Consider the following 18,005-nt stretch of genomic DNA (forward strand, 5'->3'; position numbering starts at 1 on the left):
ATGCCGCTCGAATGCCAGAAAACCCTGCCTCCGTTGCTAGAGTCTTGAACTCTCTCTCGGTCCTCTCTTTTCTACCTTGAAACATGCTCGTGATGAACACGTACAATTGAAACAGGCTTGCAGAAGAAAGATTAGCTCCAGGTGTTTATAAAATCACCAGATCAACCGCCATTACTTTCCCGCAGTCAGGCAAAGTGTCGTAGCAGTTCTTCAGTATCTTGATACAGAGTTCGCCGCTCCATGTATGAAGCATTCACTGTCATCAGTTACCGAGTTAGTGCTCATAACGTGCAAAGAACTGAAATTTACACTAGAACTCTGATGATAATGAAAAAAGCATTCTTCTAGCTCCTTGTTTCTGCAAACTTCCTGTAGCATCTAAGACTAACCTCCATGAAAATGGCATCTCTTTTAGGAATACTCACAAACATCTCCTGCAATGTTCTCAATACCAGTAGCAAGTCGTAGTCTGCATCAGATTTCGAAATTAATCAATTTATGAATTACTAAACTGTCATGTGTCTCAAACAATGATGCTTTAGTTTCTTTATTGTGATTAAAAGGAAGTAGGAAGGAATGTCTCTGTTGGTTTGCATTATGTCCTTGACCATAATTTACATAGATGCAATACTAGTTAAGAAACTGCATCACTGTTCCCAAATGAAAATTCAACTTAGGGTTGGTTTTTTTTTTTTTTTTGAACAGAACTTAGGGTTGGTTGAGATAGCAAAAAATTATTGAATAGTTTATGGCAGAAATGCTATCTGTTTCTCCCAACACAATCGCATTTGTGGAAGGAGGTCTATATGATAAAAAAACCGCTAGAGATACCTTTAAAAGTTTATGCAGGTGCTACATAAAACCTTCGGGACTTCATAGGAAGTCTGGACCGTTTTGACTTTTCTAACAATGTCAACGGCCGATAAGTCTGTATGAGAATTCTCCCTCGCTTCCGTACCTGGATAAGAAGGCGACTTCTCAATAACCGATGCCAGGTCGAAATTGATCCCCTTAACGTGAGGGTATTTGGAAATGAGCATGCTAAAAATGGAACCATCACCATGTCTACATCAACCTGGGAGTCGAGCCCTTCAAAACCTTTGTAGGCATCCAAGATCGTCGACATGAACAGCTCGTTGTATTCTTTCATGGAGTCCTTGAAAAACTCAGAAAATCTGGCATTCTTCCCTGAGTATGAGAATGCATTCACACCAGAACCTGTTCCCACAAGAGCCTAAACTGTCGTGAACTGTACTTCCCGGATGCGAAAATGATGCAGAGAAAGCATGATTCATAAACGATGCATCACACTCTGACATATATGAAAATGGTTTATCTCAGTATGAAACATCTTCGATCCCAAATACCGAAATTTGAAGTTTCAGATTGAAACTACAATTCTACAGCAAAGAGCCGTAGCAACAGCCTTGTAACTCGGCGTCTCATACCACAGGACACGAGATGTCTAAACTATGAAGACGACACAGAGTACATGTCTATACCTTTTAGAAACATGGAATTTGGGAGAAATAAAATTCATATGAAAATGAATCAAAAGCATAAACATAATTCCATAGAGCAAATCTGTCAGGCTTAGTCCTATTTAAGGTGGACGAACATAAACTCAAGGTGAGAATCTAACTTTCAAAAAAGCAGCTTTCATATTATCTACGGAGAACCTAGTAATTTCTTCTCTTGTATGGAAAGAACAATACACATATCAATCATGACCTTGTCCTGAACCATCAGCACCAGACCACTCGATGAACCACCTTCCCCGTTCCTCAAGAAATATTTGCGGCCAGGGGTGCCAAACCATAGACCCTGCAGCCCCCCTCACCCTGGTGATCTTTTCCAAGAGAGACTGAGAATCGCGTGGCTTGCGAGGAGGCTAAGCATTTTGTCCAGCGTGTCGTGTGCGTCCGGGTTGTTCTTGACGGGAATCTTGGAAGCGATCTGCGAAGGAGAGAGCATGGTGTCCGGGCCTTCTCTCTCCAGTATCTCGAGCACGCCCAGCTCGACCGTCGCTTTCAGGACCATGGGCACGATCGATGAAGTCGCTAGTTGCATGGCATGCAGTGCGATCGATGACGATTCATCTTCGTTGCTGCTGCTGCTGGCCATCATCTTGTGTTTGTTGATGGAGTTTATTGACTATTCAGCTCAAGTCAAAAAAAAAAAAAAATTGCAGCTAATTTCAGGGGAGATCAAAATGACGGGTTGATGTTGTAACGTTGTGTTAAGGTGGCGTTTTGCAGTCTTTCTAATGGGTACGCTGTTGTTGTTGGTCAACATGTGCTCAATTGTTGTGTTTTTTTCTTGATCAAGTGGTGAGGGATTTAACTGGCTTTGTTTGACGAAGAGTTCTAAATCGTTGTGGGGATCTTATGAAGTACCGATACTCTCTGAAAACCTTTGAAACTTATTAGATACTTTGATATATGTTCGACACTCGGTCAACACATGTCATAAAATCTGACATATGGTAGACACTCTTTGATACTCGAGTCCGGAATTTCAATATGCAAGTTTAGAATTTCAACATGCACAAGATCAGTTTTAAAATTTTTTAATAAATGAGAGGTTAAAATTTAAATATGAAAAGAAATAAAAATAAAAAAATGGGGAAAAAAGGAAAACCTAGTTTTCTATTCTCTTTCGATTTTCACTTCTTGTGACACACAATTCACCCTCAAGTTTATTTTCTCTTCTTTTTTTACACTCTAACACATAAGTCTAGAATGTGGAATGTTTGTTTTTTTCCTCCAAGTTTTATGGATTATTGAAATGGAATTGAATTTATCAACTTGAAATAATGAATGATATTAACAAATAGTGAATTAATTTAGTGTAAATTCATTTTAGGTTCTTTTTATTATTATTTATTTGTGAATTTGAATTAATTTAATTTAATTACATAATCATAAAAAATATCAATTTATTATATAACGTGTCCCAACATGTCGAAATTTCTCTTTTATTTATTTATTTATTTAGAAATAACATGTTAGCGTGTCATGTCGTATCGTGTGTTAGTGTTGGTACTCTTAGGTGAGGTCTGACTTGGTTTTCTAGAATAAGAATATTTGTGCTTCCAATTTCAGGTAAAAGCGTTTGGGGAATATGACACAAATGGCCTTTGACTTTTGGCCAGATGTGTAATATTGTTTGTTGAACTTTTAATTTATTCAAATGTGATTCTAGAATTTTAACTTAATATATTATTTTATTCCCAAATTTTTAATTTGTTCAATGTCATCCTTGAACTTTTATATGTTTATTATAATTTCAAAAATTTTGTTACATGTTCAAAATTTAGTCCATAAATTATATGAAAATATTTGATGTTGCCCTTCTATTAATTCAAATTAATAGAATTTGCTGATTTTACTTTCAATTCGGTACGTTTGAATGGTGAACCAAAAAAAAAAGAAATCTTACACGTGGATTATTCATATAACATATTCAATTCCAATTATAATATAACAATTCTTTTAACTCGTTCAATTTGGAAAAATAATTGATGACATTGATTATTATGTCCTAATTTGAGTTGAATATTATACGTGAATAAATGCCATTTTTTTTTTTTTTGTCTATTGTTGGGATTGGAAGTTAAATTAGTAAATTCTAGTAACTTGAATCAATTAAATGATAACATTGGATATTTTTGTATAGTATATGAACTAAATTGAACATTTATCATAAGTTCAATGATCATAGAATAAGTTTAAAATTTAAGGATGACATTACACATTAGGCCCAAATTCAAAGAGCATTTGTATGGTTATTCCAAAAATCTCCGAGATGACTATCTGCATGTTTCTTTTTCTAATTTAGGCATTTACTCAGGCATGCATAACTGGGTGGATAGCTTAATATATTGCCTGCAGTATAAATTTTATTGAAATAATGCCGTCAGTGATCGTTTTATTGAAAATTCAACTGTCCCTTTACTTCTTCTGGGTTGTTTCGAAAGGACCATCTCACTTTTTAAAATGGATCAATAATTCACCGTTTGTCTGTGCGCCGTTTTGAGGACAGAATTTGTTGAGCATTCCTCTCTACTTTGTTAAAACTTCGATGACTTGAAAAAATTATTATTTAAAGAAAAAAGTATAGGACAATTTAAAAAATAAAAAGATTAGAGAGATGGTTTTGAATTTTGGGCAAAGTTGATAGATCACTGATGATATTATCCCACTTTTATTAGGCAAAATACGTTCTGCAAACAGCGGTTTACATAATGTCCTCTCTCTCTCTCTCTCTCTCTGAGGAAATTTGAAAGGGCGTCACTTAGCAGCTAATCTCTCTATTGTACATGATCAAGCATAAATAATTTGTTGAGCATTCCTCTCTAACGATGAGCTGGGCAAGCACTGGCCAGTGTGAAGCATCCAGTCAGCAAGATTTGGCATTCTTGTATAGCTCAACAAGGGAGAAATTATGAGCAGAATACGCCACTCGGATGCTGCAGAATCCCGCCTCCTTTGCTAGAGTCTCAAACTCTTTCTCGGTTCTCTCTTTTCCCATCGGATTCATGCCCCGCATGAACACGTATATTTGAAACAGGCTTCCAGCAGCAAGATTGGCTTCAGGCACTTCCGGAATCACCAGATCGACTGCCATCACTTTCCCATCGCATGGCAACGCATTATAGCAGTTCTTCAGGATCTTGATACAGTGTTCATCATCAAACATGTGAAGTACCCACTGTCATATATGACCAGTGTTAGTGCTTAATTTGCGTTTGCACAAATGCACAGAAGTCTACAAAATTGACCTTGAAGCTAACCAGAATCAGATGATGGCAAATAAGAAATTCTTCTAGCTACTTATTCTGCAATCCTGCTGAAGCAATATGAAGTTGTTGGTTTGTCTAGACTAACCTTAATGAAAATTGCATCTCCTTTTGGTATGCTTTCAAACATATCTCCAGCAATGTACTCGATACCTGCATACTCCATCAAACTCCAAAATTAATCAATTTATAATTCAGCGAACTATCTTGTGTCTCAAGTAATGATGTAATGATGCTTTGGGTCCTTCATTGTGATTAAAATGAAGTAGGAAGGACACTTTGGTTTACTGTAATATGCCATTGCCCTTAATTCCCATTATACATTATTGTTGGCAAATGTGCATTTGAAAATTACACTTAGGGTTGCTAGAGACTTGCGTAGCAAACCAGAACTTGGTGACTAGTTTATGGTAGAAATATCCCTTAAAAAAGGATTAACGAGGCAATTTGGTTCTTAACCAATGACATGCAGGCCCTCGTCAAAGGGATTGCCATCTTTCTTGCCATAATAACAAATTCGCGGAAGGAGTGATGGGAGAAAAAAAGAGCTGCTAGGCAGGCCTTCTCTATACATTTCAAAAATCAGACAGATTCTACATTAGCATTTCGATCAGGACATGGTTTGACTTTGCTAATAATGTCATCAGTAGATAAGTCCGTATGAGAAATTTCCCTCTCTTCCATACCTGGATAAGAAGGCGACTTCTTGATAACCGATTCCAGATCGAAGCTGATTGCCTTAATTCGAGGGTACTTGGAAATGATCATGCTAAGAATGGAACCATCGCCACCTCCTACATCAACCAGTGAGCTGAGCCCTTCAAAACCCTTGTACTTATCAAAGATTTTTGACATGAACAATTTGTTGTATTCTTTCATCGAGTTCTTGAAAATCTCAGAGAATCTTGCATCCTTCCCCATGTACGATGGTGCGGTCATACCATGCGCCCTTTCAAATGGAACTCCTCCTTCCAGAACTGCATCTTTTAAGTGAAACCTGCTCAAGGAATTTTATGGAAATTTGAATACCAACAAAAGCCCCCCAAAAATGAAAAAAAGAAAATGCTTGCCTTTTACCTACTGAATTACTTTTGAGAATTACACTTTCAGTATACAAAATAATGGAGATAAAGCATGATTCACAGACGATGCATCAAAATCATAGTAATGAATATGGGATATTTTGGTATAGATTCTTTACATCCTAAACAAAGAACTTATGACATTGAGATTGAAAGTACGTTAATGCGGTCTAAGGCCAAGAATGACGGTGACGACTTAGTAACTCAACATAGTGCAGAAAAGGCAGTAACTTAATAGGATATCATACAATTTCACGCTAGGAAATGATTCAAATACATGTCTTTTCCATTCAGACCGAATGAATTTGAAATAACTCAACATCCTTACGAACAAAGAGCATGAACAAACCGTGAAGCAAATTTGTGAGTGCTAATACTTTGTCATACTCATAGTAAAGTTGGAGTATTAAAATCAGGAGGTAAAACTTTCTAAAAAGAATCAGCTTTGATGACAATCAGACTCATCATCTATCAAAATCCTACTAATTCTTCTGTTTTCCAAGGGAAAAAGAATCATTACCAGAAATCAATCATGACCCTGTCCTGAACCATGAGCATCAGATCACTCAACGACCCCTCTTCTCGGTTCCTCAAGAAGTACTCGGCCACAGGTGCCAAGCCATAGACTCTGCAACCCCCATCACCCGGGCCATCTTTTCCCAAAGAGACGCTGAGAATCGAGTGGGTAGCGAGGAGGCTAAGCATCTTATCGAGCATGTCGCGCGCCTCCGGGTTGTTCCTGGCGGGAATCTTGGAAGCTATCTGGGAAGGAGAGAGCATGGCGCCGGGGCCTTCTCTCTCCAAGATCTCGAGCACCCCAAGTTCGACCGTTGCCTTCAGGACCATGGGCAGGACCGATGAAGTCGCCAGTTGCATAGCGTAGAGGGGGACCGATGAGGCCGATGATTCACCTTCCTTGCTGTTGGATATCATCTCGTGTTTGTCCATGGAGTCTCTTGACTGTCTAGCCCGAGTTGACGTTGATGAAACGAGAAACTTCAGAAGCTGATTTCAGGGGAGAACAAATTCTGATGTTGGGTTTCTGTCGTAATGGATGCTGCTGCAAGATCTTGCACCGTTTTCATGGGGCTCGATGTTGCTGTTGCTGGTCGAGACGGGGTTAGAATTGGTTTTTGCCTTTGCCGTCTGGTTTGACTAGGTGAGGGGGTAAAGAGTCCTAAACCGTTTCGGAGTTTGACTCGTTGACCGACGACTTTTCTCAACGGCTGCTTACATGGTTTTGGTTCCAGAAACGGTAAAACCTTGCTGCTTTCCAGTGAAAGAGTCCATTTTTGGCATCTCCATGTTTTCATTCTCCAAAGTCTAACATCTCAGTTTAAGAAATAAAGATATAACAAAAATATGTAGATAGCGCGATTTATCTTTTTTTTTTTTTCCTGTTTTATCTTGTCTAGTATGGTGAATATTAAAGTTTTTAATGTTCTTATATACATCTTCCAAAAATAGTTAACGTGTCTCGATCCATGTTTGACAAAGACGGTTTACATCTCCGCTTTGTCATCTCGAGAAAAATGTTTAGGATATAACACTGACTAGCGAAATGAAGTAAACTACTTTCGTAGTTTTTCTCCATGACTAGAACACCTCAAGTATATTGGCTGGGCTATTAAGCTCCGCAAATGTGAGCTTGTGATTAAATGGATCTGCCAAGATCCTCTTACTAATATCAACTCTTTATGTAACTATTCCTTGGGTCAAAAGTGAAGTAGGCTGTTTCCAATTCATCTTTCTCATTAGGGCAACCGATCCACAAATGTGCAATAAAAGGGTCACAATGAAGAGAATGTCTCGCCTAGGATATCTCATGTTTCCATTTCCTCTTTGCCATTCACGAATGCTCTCTCTTTAGGTGCAAGCCCTAGGTAATAATATATGGACGACTCGAATGTCGTTTTACTTTTCAGAATCTTCTCCCTCTAAACTTATATGAGCAACGCAAGGGATACTTGGATCGATTTACGTGTAATATCGATTAAGAAGGTGATGTGACAAGCTCCTAAGTTGTGGCGCTTGCTCATTTGACACCCAATCCGAGTTGACCACATGATTTTTTACATCTCCATGTTTCCTTTTCTAATTCATCATCTACTTAAGCGTAACAAGGTAAATTGCATTTATTTATTTATTTATTTTTTGGTGATTGAGGACTCCGCCACATGCCCTTGTGCTTGAACAGCACCTAAGGACCGGATCCTTATACCTCGGGAAAAACTAGCACAACAACCCACCACCATGGCCCCTCACTTAAATCGCTAGCAATGCAGGGTTTCGAACTCTCGACCTTAGCGACGAGAAAGGGATTCTCAACCAATTGCACTACTTACGGATGGGTACAAATATAAATTTTATTGAAATTATGCTGTCAATGATCGCTCTAATGAAAATTCAATTCTCCCTCTACTTTTTTTTTTTCTTTTTGTTATATCAAAATGATCCTTGTGCTTTTTAAAATGGGTTATTAGTTCACCATTTGCTTGTGCGTGGTTTCAAGGACGAAATTTGAAGACTTGGTCTAACATCACAAATTTGCTGGCTTGAAAATTTTATTTTATTTCTAAAGAAAAAGAATAATGACAATTAAAAAATGAAAAAAAAATTACATACGGTTTTGAATTTTGGGCAAAGTAGATGGATTATTGATGGTATTGTCCCATTTTTATTAGGTAAAATACGTTCTGTAAATAGCAGTTTACATAATATCGTCTCTCTCTATCTCTATGAGAAAATTCAAGGGTGGTGTCGCTTGGCAGCTAATCACTTTAGTATACATGATCAAGCACACAATCTTTGTTAAGCATTCCTCTCTACTGATGAGAGCATGCAATTAGCAAGAATTGCCTTCATAAAGCTGTCAATGATAAGGCTTTATCATTCCCTAAGGTCCCGGACAACCCCCGTAATAGAAGATTACAATTTAGCTGGGGCATCCACCCCTCCATCTTTGATTGATTATACTTACTATTGCCCCCCCTCTTTCTTCCTCGGCTTGAAGGTTGGTGAAGCTGTCCTTTGCTACATTGCTGCCCATCTCGCTATAGCTGGTTGATGCTTCTAATGGATCTCTCCCGAATCTCTCCTAATGATGTGGCTTAGGTTCCCATCTTGGTGTCTCTCCTGCTCTTCTCCTCTGTGTCTTTTCCTTGAGCAGGCCACAGTGTTGTGCTCTTTGCCCTTGCCTCCTTTGTTGGCTGCTGTTTTGGCCTTCTTTTGCTGCTGCTTTTTTCTACAATGTATCTCTCTTGCAGCTCTTCCCTCCCCTTTTCTCTCCCCCTAGCCTTGGTCCCCTTCCACTCGTTTGGATTTTCTATCCTTCTGAGTGTGAGCTGGTGCCGGACCCTCCCCCTTGCTATAAAGCTGTATAGCTTTTTGTGCTTAAGTCTATATATCTCTTACCTTTTACTAAAAAAAAAAAAAACAAGGGACAAATTATGAGCGGAATACGCCACTTGAATGCTGCAAAATCTGCCCTCTTTCGCTAGAGTCTCAAACTCTTTCTCAGTTCTCTCTTTCCCCATCGGATTCATATTCCACATGAACACGTACAATTGGAACAGGCTCCAGGCAGCAAGATTGGCTTCAGGCGCATCTGGAATCACCAGACCGACCAACATTACCTTCCCGTCTGGCAAGGCGTTGTAGCAGTTCTTGAGGATCTTGATACAGTGTTCATAATCAAACATGTGAAGTACCCACTATCATATAACACCAGTGTTAGCACTTAAGATGTATTTGCATAAATGCACAGAAATCTACAAAATCGACCTAGAACTTGAGAAGTCAACGAGAATTTGTGGATAATGACAAATGAACCATTCTTCTAGCTACTTGTTCTACAATCTTCCTGAAGCAATATGGAACTGTTGGGTTCTCTAGACTAACCTTAATGAAAATCGCATCTCCTTTTGGAATACTTTCAAACATATCTCCCGCAATGTACTCGATACCTGTACCAAATCGTAGTGTCCATCAAGATCCAAGCAATCAATTTGCAAATCACTGGACTATCATGTGTCTTAAGTGCTGATGCTTAGGCTCTTCATTGTGATTAAAATGAAGGAAGATGGATTTTCTTTTTGGTATTCTGTAGTACGCCACTGCCCATAATTGACATCAATGCAATCCTAATGAAGAAACTTCACTATTGTTGGCAAATGAAAGTTTCGCTTAGGATTGCTAGAGACTCATGTAGCAAGCGAGTGTGGAAGAAGTATCCCATAAGAGATTGATAAGGCAATTTGGTTCTTAAACAATGACATCAGGCACTCATTAAAGGGACTACAATCCCTCTTGCCGTAATGACCTATTCATGGAAGGACGTTTATGTCATAAAAAGAGCTGCAAAAATTCACACAGATTCCACATTAGCATTTCGAACAGGACACAACACTGGTTGACTTTGCTAACAATGTCAACCGTTGCAAAGTCTGTATGCGAATTCTCCTCCCCTTCCATACCTGAATAAGAAGGTGACTTCTCGATGATCGACGCCAGGTCAAAGTTGATTGCCTTAATGTGAGGGTACTTGGAAACGATCTTGCTAAGAATGGAACCATCACCACCTCCTACATCAACCAGTGAGCTGAGCCCTTCAAAACCTTTGTATGCATCAAAGATTTTCGACATGAACAATTTGTTGTATTCTTTCATTGAGTTCTTGAAAATCTCAGAGAATCTCGCATCCTTCCTTAAGTATGAGACTGCGTTCATCCCGTGTGCCCTTTCAAATGGAACTCCTCCTTCCAGAACAGCATCTTATAAGTGGAACCTGATCAAAGAATTTTATGGAAACTTCAATACCAACAAAAACCCCCCAAACAGGAAAAAGAAAATGCTCGCCTTTTACCTACAAAGTTACTTTTGAGAATTACACTTTCAGTATTCAAATTGATGGAGATAAAGTGTGATTCACAAATGATGCATCAAAATCACAGTTATGAATATGAAATATTTTAGTACAAAAAATCTTTAAATCCTAAACAAAGAACTTATAAAGATTAAGATCGAAAGTACGTTAATGCGGTTTAAAGACCAAGAATGATGGCGACAATGTAGTAACTCAACGTAGTGCACAAAAGGCAAATACCTTTTCACAGGATACGATACAACAGTCTACCACTATAAAAATGATTTATATACGAGTCTTCTGCATTCAGTCTGAATGAACTTGGGATAACTCGACCTTGTAAGATATCAAATAGCATGAAGAGACCGTGAAGAAGATTCGTTACTCTAGTACTTTATCCAAATAATAGTGAAGGTGGAGATGTAAAATTAGAGTCTGAAATTTGATGCAACTTTCAAGGTCCAACTAATTCTTCATTTTTAAAGGGAAAAGGAATCATTACCAGAAATCAATCGTGCCCCTGTCCTGAACCATGAACATCAGGTCACTCAATGACCCGTCTTCTCAATTCCTCAAGAAGTACTCGGCCACAGGTGCCAAACCATAGTCTGCAAACCCCATCACCTAGGCCATCTTTTCCTGAAGAGACGCCGAGAATCGAGTGGCTAGCGAGTAGGCTAAGCATCTTATCAAGCACGTCATGCGCGACTGGGTTGTTCCTAACGGGAACCTTGGAAGCGATATGCGAAGGGAAAGCAACTATTTGGTTCAATTTTGGAGAAATAATTTTAAAAAAATACGAACATCTTTAAAGTAGAAAGATTTTTGGAAATGTTAACCGTTTAACAAATTATAATATTAATAACATTGAAAAGTAACTTTATCATAAATATCATTTGACAAAACCCATATTTATAAAAGGCTTTTATTATTTATTATTATTTTTAGTTTGAAATTCAAATTCAGCCACCAGATGGTTAAATCTGGCCATCTAAGGTTGCAACCTTAGGCAACACCGCTTGAGGGCGTGACCTCAAGCGATGTCGTTGTCTAAGGTTATAGAGGCCAAATTTGATTGCAACCTTAGGTGATGTTGCCTAGATCACGTGAACCTAAATGATGTTGCTTGAGGTCACAGAGGCCAAATCAGGTGAGGTGAGGTCGCAACCTTAGGCAGTGTTGCTTGGTTCCTGAGCATCAAGCGATGCTGCCTGAGTCGCGGGTCGTACAACCCCATACAGTGATCACCAAGGACACATGACCCTCAAGCAGTTGTGGCGACTGTTGAGAAAGCTCAACTCTTAGGTGGCAAATCAAGGAAGACCAAGATGAATGGGGAAGAAGGTACATAGTGACGCATATGAACAGTAGATTTGCGTTTCCAAAACGTCAAAAGCTCAAAATTAGTCTAGATCTACATTGGGTTTTTAACATTCCCAATGCTGACATTTGGCTAAGCGCCTAATATTTTTCTCAATGGGCTTTGGGAGACCAAACAGGGCCAGCATGGCACCTGGGCCTTCTCTCTCCAAGATATCAAGCACAGCCAGTTCGACAGTTGCCTTCAGGGCCATGGGCAGGACAGATGAAGTCGCTAGTTGCATGGCGTAGAGTGGGATCGGTGACGATGATGACTCATCATCCTTGTCGATAGCTATCATCTTGTGTTTGTCCATGGAGTTTCTTGACCGTCCAAGCTTTTACTCAACGCCGATGAAACAAGAACGTCAGCTGATTTCTGGAAAGAAAAAACAATATCGAGGGTTCACGTTGTCGTGCACGTTGCAGATTAACGTTTGTGCCCTTTTCATTGCGTACGATTTTATTGGTCGGTCAACGTGTGAAGAGTTCTGAATCGATTTGGGGTCTGACCTCTTGACCGACAGCTTTTCTCTACGACTGCGTTCTTCAAGTTGCCACATAGATTTGGTTCTAGAACAGGAAAAACTTTATTGCTTTTCGGGGGGAAAGGTCTCCGAGGTGGAGTCAAATTTAATTTTGGATCTCCATATTTTCATCCTCCCAATTCAACGTCTACTTTTGATAATATTAAGACATTGCAATACATACAGTATGCACAATTTGTCATTTCTTATAACATTTTATCTTATCTTGTCTTAACTTGTCTCATATGATGGCTATAAAAGTCTTCCATCTTAGGATATGTATCTCCCAAAAATAGTTAACGTGTTTTGATTTGCATGCCCAATAGGATGGTCTCCACGTCTACCTCCTCATCTTGAGTAAATTGATTAAAGTATCATACTAAAGCGCAAATAAATCATTTTTTTAGTTTTTCTTCGAAGCTGGAACGACTAAAGTAAGCCCGTCATCAAAGACAAAGAATGAAGTGGTTAGAATGTTAGTGATCAATTTAGATTAATGGATCTGCCAAAATCCTCTTATTAATATCTATCAACTCTTTATATATCCATTCCATGGGCCAAAAGTGAAGTAAGCTGTTTTTAAGTTGTCTGTCTCCTTAAGGTAACCCAACTACTAATGCTCAATGATTAATCGCAATGAAGAGAATCTCTCGCCCAGGATATCTCATGTTTCCATTTCCTTTCTGCCATTCACGAATGCTCTCTCTTTAGATGCAAACCCTAGCTAATAATATATGAATGACTTGACTGTTATTTTCGTTTTCGGAATCTTCTCACGCTTAACTTATACAAGCAATGCAAGGGACACTTGGGTCGATTTACGTAAAATCGGTTAACAAGGTGACGTGACAAAATGCTAGCTGGCGGCACAGGCGCATCTGATACTCGATCCGAGTTGGCCACATGATCTCCGACATCAATTTTGTAAATCAATCTTTGCAGATTGAAAATGATTAAGCAAAATAGAAATGGACAAGACAAAGGGACTGAAATGTGGTCCCATCATGGGTGGCAAGAAATGGCCCACCTTTCAAGTGGGAAGCCCAACAGAACCCAATGTTAAGCAGGTCCAAGTAAAGTGCACTACTTTTCGGCCCAGTAGGAAAGGCCTATGCCTACCTAGCTTGTTTAGTTTCGAAGATAGTCATGTTTGAGATCTTCAATTTACAAGAATTAATCGACTAATAATTGCTATACATTATTCAAAATGACCCTCTCTTTTCTGTAACTCAATCATAGGATCATTGATACCAAAATACTTAAAACATTAGTTAGATTGGTGGAATCTCACATCTCTTATGGTAAACACATGTGAAAATATTCGATACTCTTTTCACTTAATAATAGAACTTGATATCAAGATCATGAAATATGTTGAGCATATAGTATTGATTCACCAAATAATAAAGAAGATGACTAGCGCCATTAGATTTGAGTGTTCGGCAAGCAATGCTTGATCATGGGTATGATGAACATGAACATGGATGAGATGTGTACCATCAAGATGGACAAAGTATCTATTTGGAGACGCAATGATTGATTGATAGAAAGGTTATGTCCAGGCATTTCTCTTTTCGATATATATCACAATCATATTAGCCGGAGAAAATTAGGAGGGCCAATTGCAGGAACACAGCAAGAAAGTTAGGTTGACCCCTTATCCGTTTAGGTTTGAATTATGTTGGGTATCAATTTCCCAAGAAAAGGCCATTAACTCCATTATCATCTAGCCTTTTTTTTTTCCCGAAATTTCAAAGGCCTATGAGTTAGAAGCATAGCTAGCTATTTCCTCTTTTCTTTGCAATGCCATCCTTACAGGAGGAATCCCTCCAGATTCATACAGACAATTACATTAACAGCATGTTAGGTTAAGTAATATCACAAAATTTATGTGGGCGTTTAAGTAAGTGATTAAACAAGTGAAACTGGGTCCGAGCTTCGCTGAGATAGTGCACTATGTTTTGTTACTATAGAGATTTGAATAAAAGCTCTTGGATGTCTTGCATTATTTGCGAAACATCGCACTTGCATCAAAACCCAGTTAAATCACATCGTCTTCTCAAAATTTCCTATTCCTTTATAAGAGAAAGTTAGTTGGATATCGGCCAATTTCAGATGATGTACTTGGTACATCAACACTGTTTGGCTTCTGCTTATGCACTTCAAATCGATTCTTTACCAAGTGAAGAAATATTTTAGTTAAGATATCACCCGAGAAGCTCAGCAGAGACTTATCCTTTTTTATTTATGTCTTGATAAGGCATCGCAGGTGCGGATGTACAATTTCCTTATCCTTGTAGTTCGCTTAGCTATGTATGAGCCCTCTTCTAGAGGAGCAGATAAGATGCCGGCTTGCTTCTATATCCTCTCCAGATTAGCTGCATAATAAAGGCTTCACTTTCACTTTTCTCTTAAGACCATTTAATGCTGGTGTGCCTTCTTTTGGCTCGCAGAGAAGGAATAATTATACATCTTTAGACTTTAGTCCCCTACACACGCCCATGAGCTGAAAGCCCAAAGTGCTGCAGTTAGACGGTCTTTATGTCTGAAAGCAATGAAAAGAACAAAAGGCTCAAAGTGCAAGGACCGTGTAGGTTGAGAGAGAGAGAGAGAGAGAGAGAGAGAGAGAGAGAGAGAGATGGGCAATAAGAGTTGAAAGCGTGACGATAGTTAAAGGACCACTAGAGCTCCGATTCCAAACGCTACAAGCATAGGACCACCAAGGCAAACTGCATTTTCTTCTTCTCTTTGGCGGCTCTCTCTCTCTCTCTCCAGCAAGTTGGTTTTCAATTCTCCAGCAATTGAAACCATAAAAAACTAGTTACCCGTCATTAATCAGCATCTAGGCCACCTACCGTCCCTTTCCATCTTCTCATTCGCTCTCTTTATTTTTAATAGATAAGGATCGGGCCTGGCTGTCACTCGTTTGTCTTCTCCTTCCATTGATGAATACATATGCAGTTCTCTATATCCATCGTTGCTCTTCTTGTGCAGCACAATATAAAAGGATAGCCGCGGCACCACAAGAAATCTCATCGAAATTAGTTTATTAAGTGATGAGAGACAACATGATGTTTAAATTAGCGACAGATCCACGTGAACGAATTAGGGTGGTCAAGCAAAGATTAGACAGCGCATCATTTTTTAGATAACTTTATTAACGTTACTAAAATAGTCGGACCGCCAAAATAATTCTGTAATTAAATGTTGCCAACTACATTTCCTACTATTAGAAAATTAAAAAATTAAAAAAAAAAACAAACCACGCACCCTCGAGAGGAATCTGACTAAAACCAACGAGCTGTAAGCACCACGTTTGATAACATGTCACTTCAGCAAAGTTGCCTGCGACATTACCATCTGATGGCGAGTCTCTTCTAGCTTAGCATCATCATCAGCAAAGTGGATTCTTGTCCTTTTACATGACCTAACCCTCAGGCACTTTCCAATTCCCTCTCTAGAGCGATCTTTACTTAATATATCTTTGTGGGCCATTTAAGTTGCTTAATTAGTATGTAGCCATTCACGCACGCCGAATGACAGGAAACGCGTGGCCAAATTGCACCATGCGCTTTGTTCTTGGAGTCCAACTGCCCCGCGCCCGGGGTTTGCTTGACTACGCACGTCGCCTAGTAAAAGAATTTTTATTAAGATCGCTAGGTAGATTTGGCATTCCTCTCTTGAAAACTCGGGATACGTCATACCATGAAAGGGTTCTACCGGAGCAAATAGGGCCTACTTTCATTTGATTTAGTGACGTGACATGGGTTTGATGTTATAATGAGAAGGGGAAAATTACCAAAAAAAGTCATAAAATTATTGTATAAATATCAATTCAATTATAAACATTTTAATTTGGCCAAATTTATTACTAAAATTTTGATAATTTTACCAAAAATTCTTTGATGTGGACATTGGCAATGCAGTGCTAACATAGACAATTTTCGCAAAATTTTTACTATTTTTTTTTTTTAACGTTGTGGCTAGCGAGAGTTTAGGTGACAACTTTACCCTTGCTAGCGGTCGATGAGGGCTTACAGCTCACCTAGTGGCCGAGGAGGACTATAGGTGACCTTAGTAAGCCACAATAAATAAATAAATAAAAGAAACGAAAGGAAAAAATATATAAATTTTTTCAATAAAAAAATAGTAAAAATTGGTCGGAATGACTATATTGTCAAATTGTCAAAAGATTTAAGATTGTATTGGTCAAATTGAAAAGTTTAGAATTGAATTGGCATCCCTCCAATAGGTTTTGGAGTTTTATTTGGTAATTATCCCCATTAGGAGGGTAAGCAGCTATTTGTGGTTTGTGATGAATCAAACACTATGCTTTTGGAAAGTCTCATATCATGTGAAGACTTATTACATAAGACATCCCATCATAAACCATCATAAATGGTTGGAAAAGGAATCTCTGTATATACAATTTATATTTGCATTATTATAAGCTTGTGAATAATTCCTTGAAGTTGACTTGATGTAGTATAGTAACTTAAAACCACCTCGACTATACATTATTTTTTTTCCTCCCGCATGCATCTTATGATTATAATTTAAATTATTACATGGCCTAATTCTTCAGAAGAAATCTTACCCAATACTTATACGCCGATGTTTGGGAATAACACGTATTTCGTGGAGAAGATACCCAGTCAATTCCCATAAGAACTTTGATACATTAATCTCTTGACCAAAGTTTGCTAATTTTCTATGAGTTGCTCTATGGTTTTTTCCCTGGTTTTACTAAATGGAAGTTACTAAAAAAAATACGCCAAAGCACTTCTTAATGGTCATTAATTGTATTTTGAAAATATTTTTTTTTTATATGAGGAATATATTCTTTTCAATTTTTCAAAGGCGGTGATATACGTTTACTATTTAGTGGCCTCAACTAGTGGCCCTGAAATGGATTACCACGAATGGGGAAAAATGATTATTTTATTCAACTAATTAAAAATCTTATAAAAAAAATAATTGCCATTTTTTTTACCAACTAATCTCAACTTAAGTTATAAATATTGGCCGTGTCACATAGGACAGACAATGTCCATGTCAACGGTTTCCAACCAAAATTAGCCGAAGAAGCATGAAATGGATTAAGATTAAACTTTGAAAGGTTTAGAATTGAAACATATATAATAAGTTATAATTTTTTAAAGGCTTTTTGTGGTAATTCTCCCTCTATTTACATTTTGACCTAGTCCTTGAGATAGTAATAAAGTATACTCCACTTCACTTTAATCTAAGGTTTCCAATCTAATATATAGGGCACGCCCATTATTTCGATTCAAACTTTGATTGTGTACTAAACCTCAAGCATGCTGCCTCCTGTTTGTTTCTCGTGCAAAATGGCAAAAGGCAACCCGAGA

The 18,005-nt window shown here is 38.3% G+C and overlaps 2 protein-coding genes and 1 pseudogene across 2 annotated transcripts; all 3 read right to left on the reverse strand.

Moving 5' to 3' along the window:
- Nucleotides 1-344: 344 nt before the first annotated feature.
- Nucleotides 345-2,124, reverse strand: LOC120293607 (caffeic acid 3-O-methyltransferase-like). Its single transcript, XM_039313304.1, has 4 exons — nucleotides 1,866-2,124; nucleotides 1,061-1,218; nucleotides 959-1,010; nucleotides 345-469 (listed from the first exon to the last, which is right to left on the reverse strand). Exons 1-4 carry the CDS (start codon nucleotides 2,122-2,124, stop codon nucleotides 345-347), a joined length of 594 nt encoding a protein of 197 aa, XP_039169238.1.
- A 2,055-nt stretch (nucleotides 2,125-4,179) lies between these two features.
- Nucleotides 4,180-7,002, reverse strand: LOC104444139 (caffeic acid 3-O-methyltransferase). The gene is made up of 4 exons (XM_010057749.3): nucleotides 6,404-7,002; nucleotides 5,488-5,798; nucleotides 4,890-4,954; nucleotides 4,180-4,713 (listed from the first exon to the last, which is right to left on the reverse strand). The coding sequence occupies exons 1-4, from the start codon at nucleotides 6,829-6,831 to the stop codon at nucleotides 4,402-4,404; spliced, it is 1,116 nt and encodes a 371-aa protein (XP_010056051.2). The 5' UTR covers nucleotides 6,832-7,002; the 3' UTR covers nucleotides 4,180-4,401.
- Nucleotides 7,003-7,113: 111 nt separating this feature from the next.
- Nucleotides 7,114-12,423, reverse strand: LOC104446177 (annotated as a pseudogene).
- Between the last annotated feature and the right edge of the window lie 5,582 nt (nucleotides 12,424-18,005).

The sequence above is a fragment of the Eucalyptus grandis genome, chromosome 5 (assembly GCF_016545825.1).
Source record: "Eucalyptus grandis isolate ANBG69807.140 chromosome 5, ASM1654582v1, whole genome shotgun sequence".
Classification (NCBI taxonomy): Eukaryota; Viridiplantae; Streptophyta; class Magnoliopsida; order Myrtales; family Myrtaceae; genus Eucalyptus; species Eucalyptus grandis.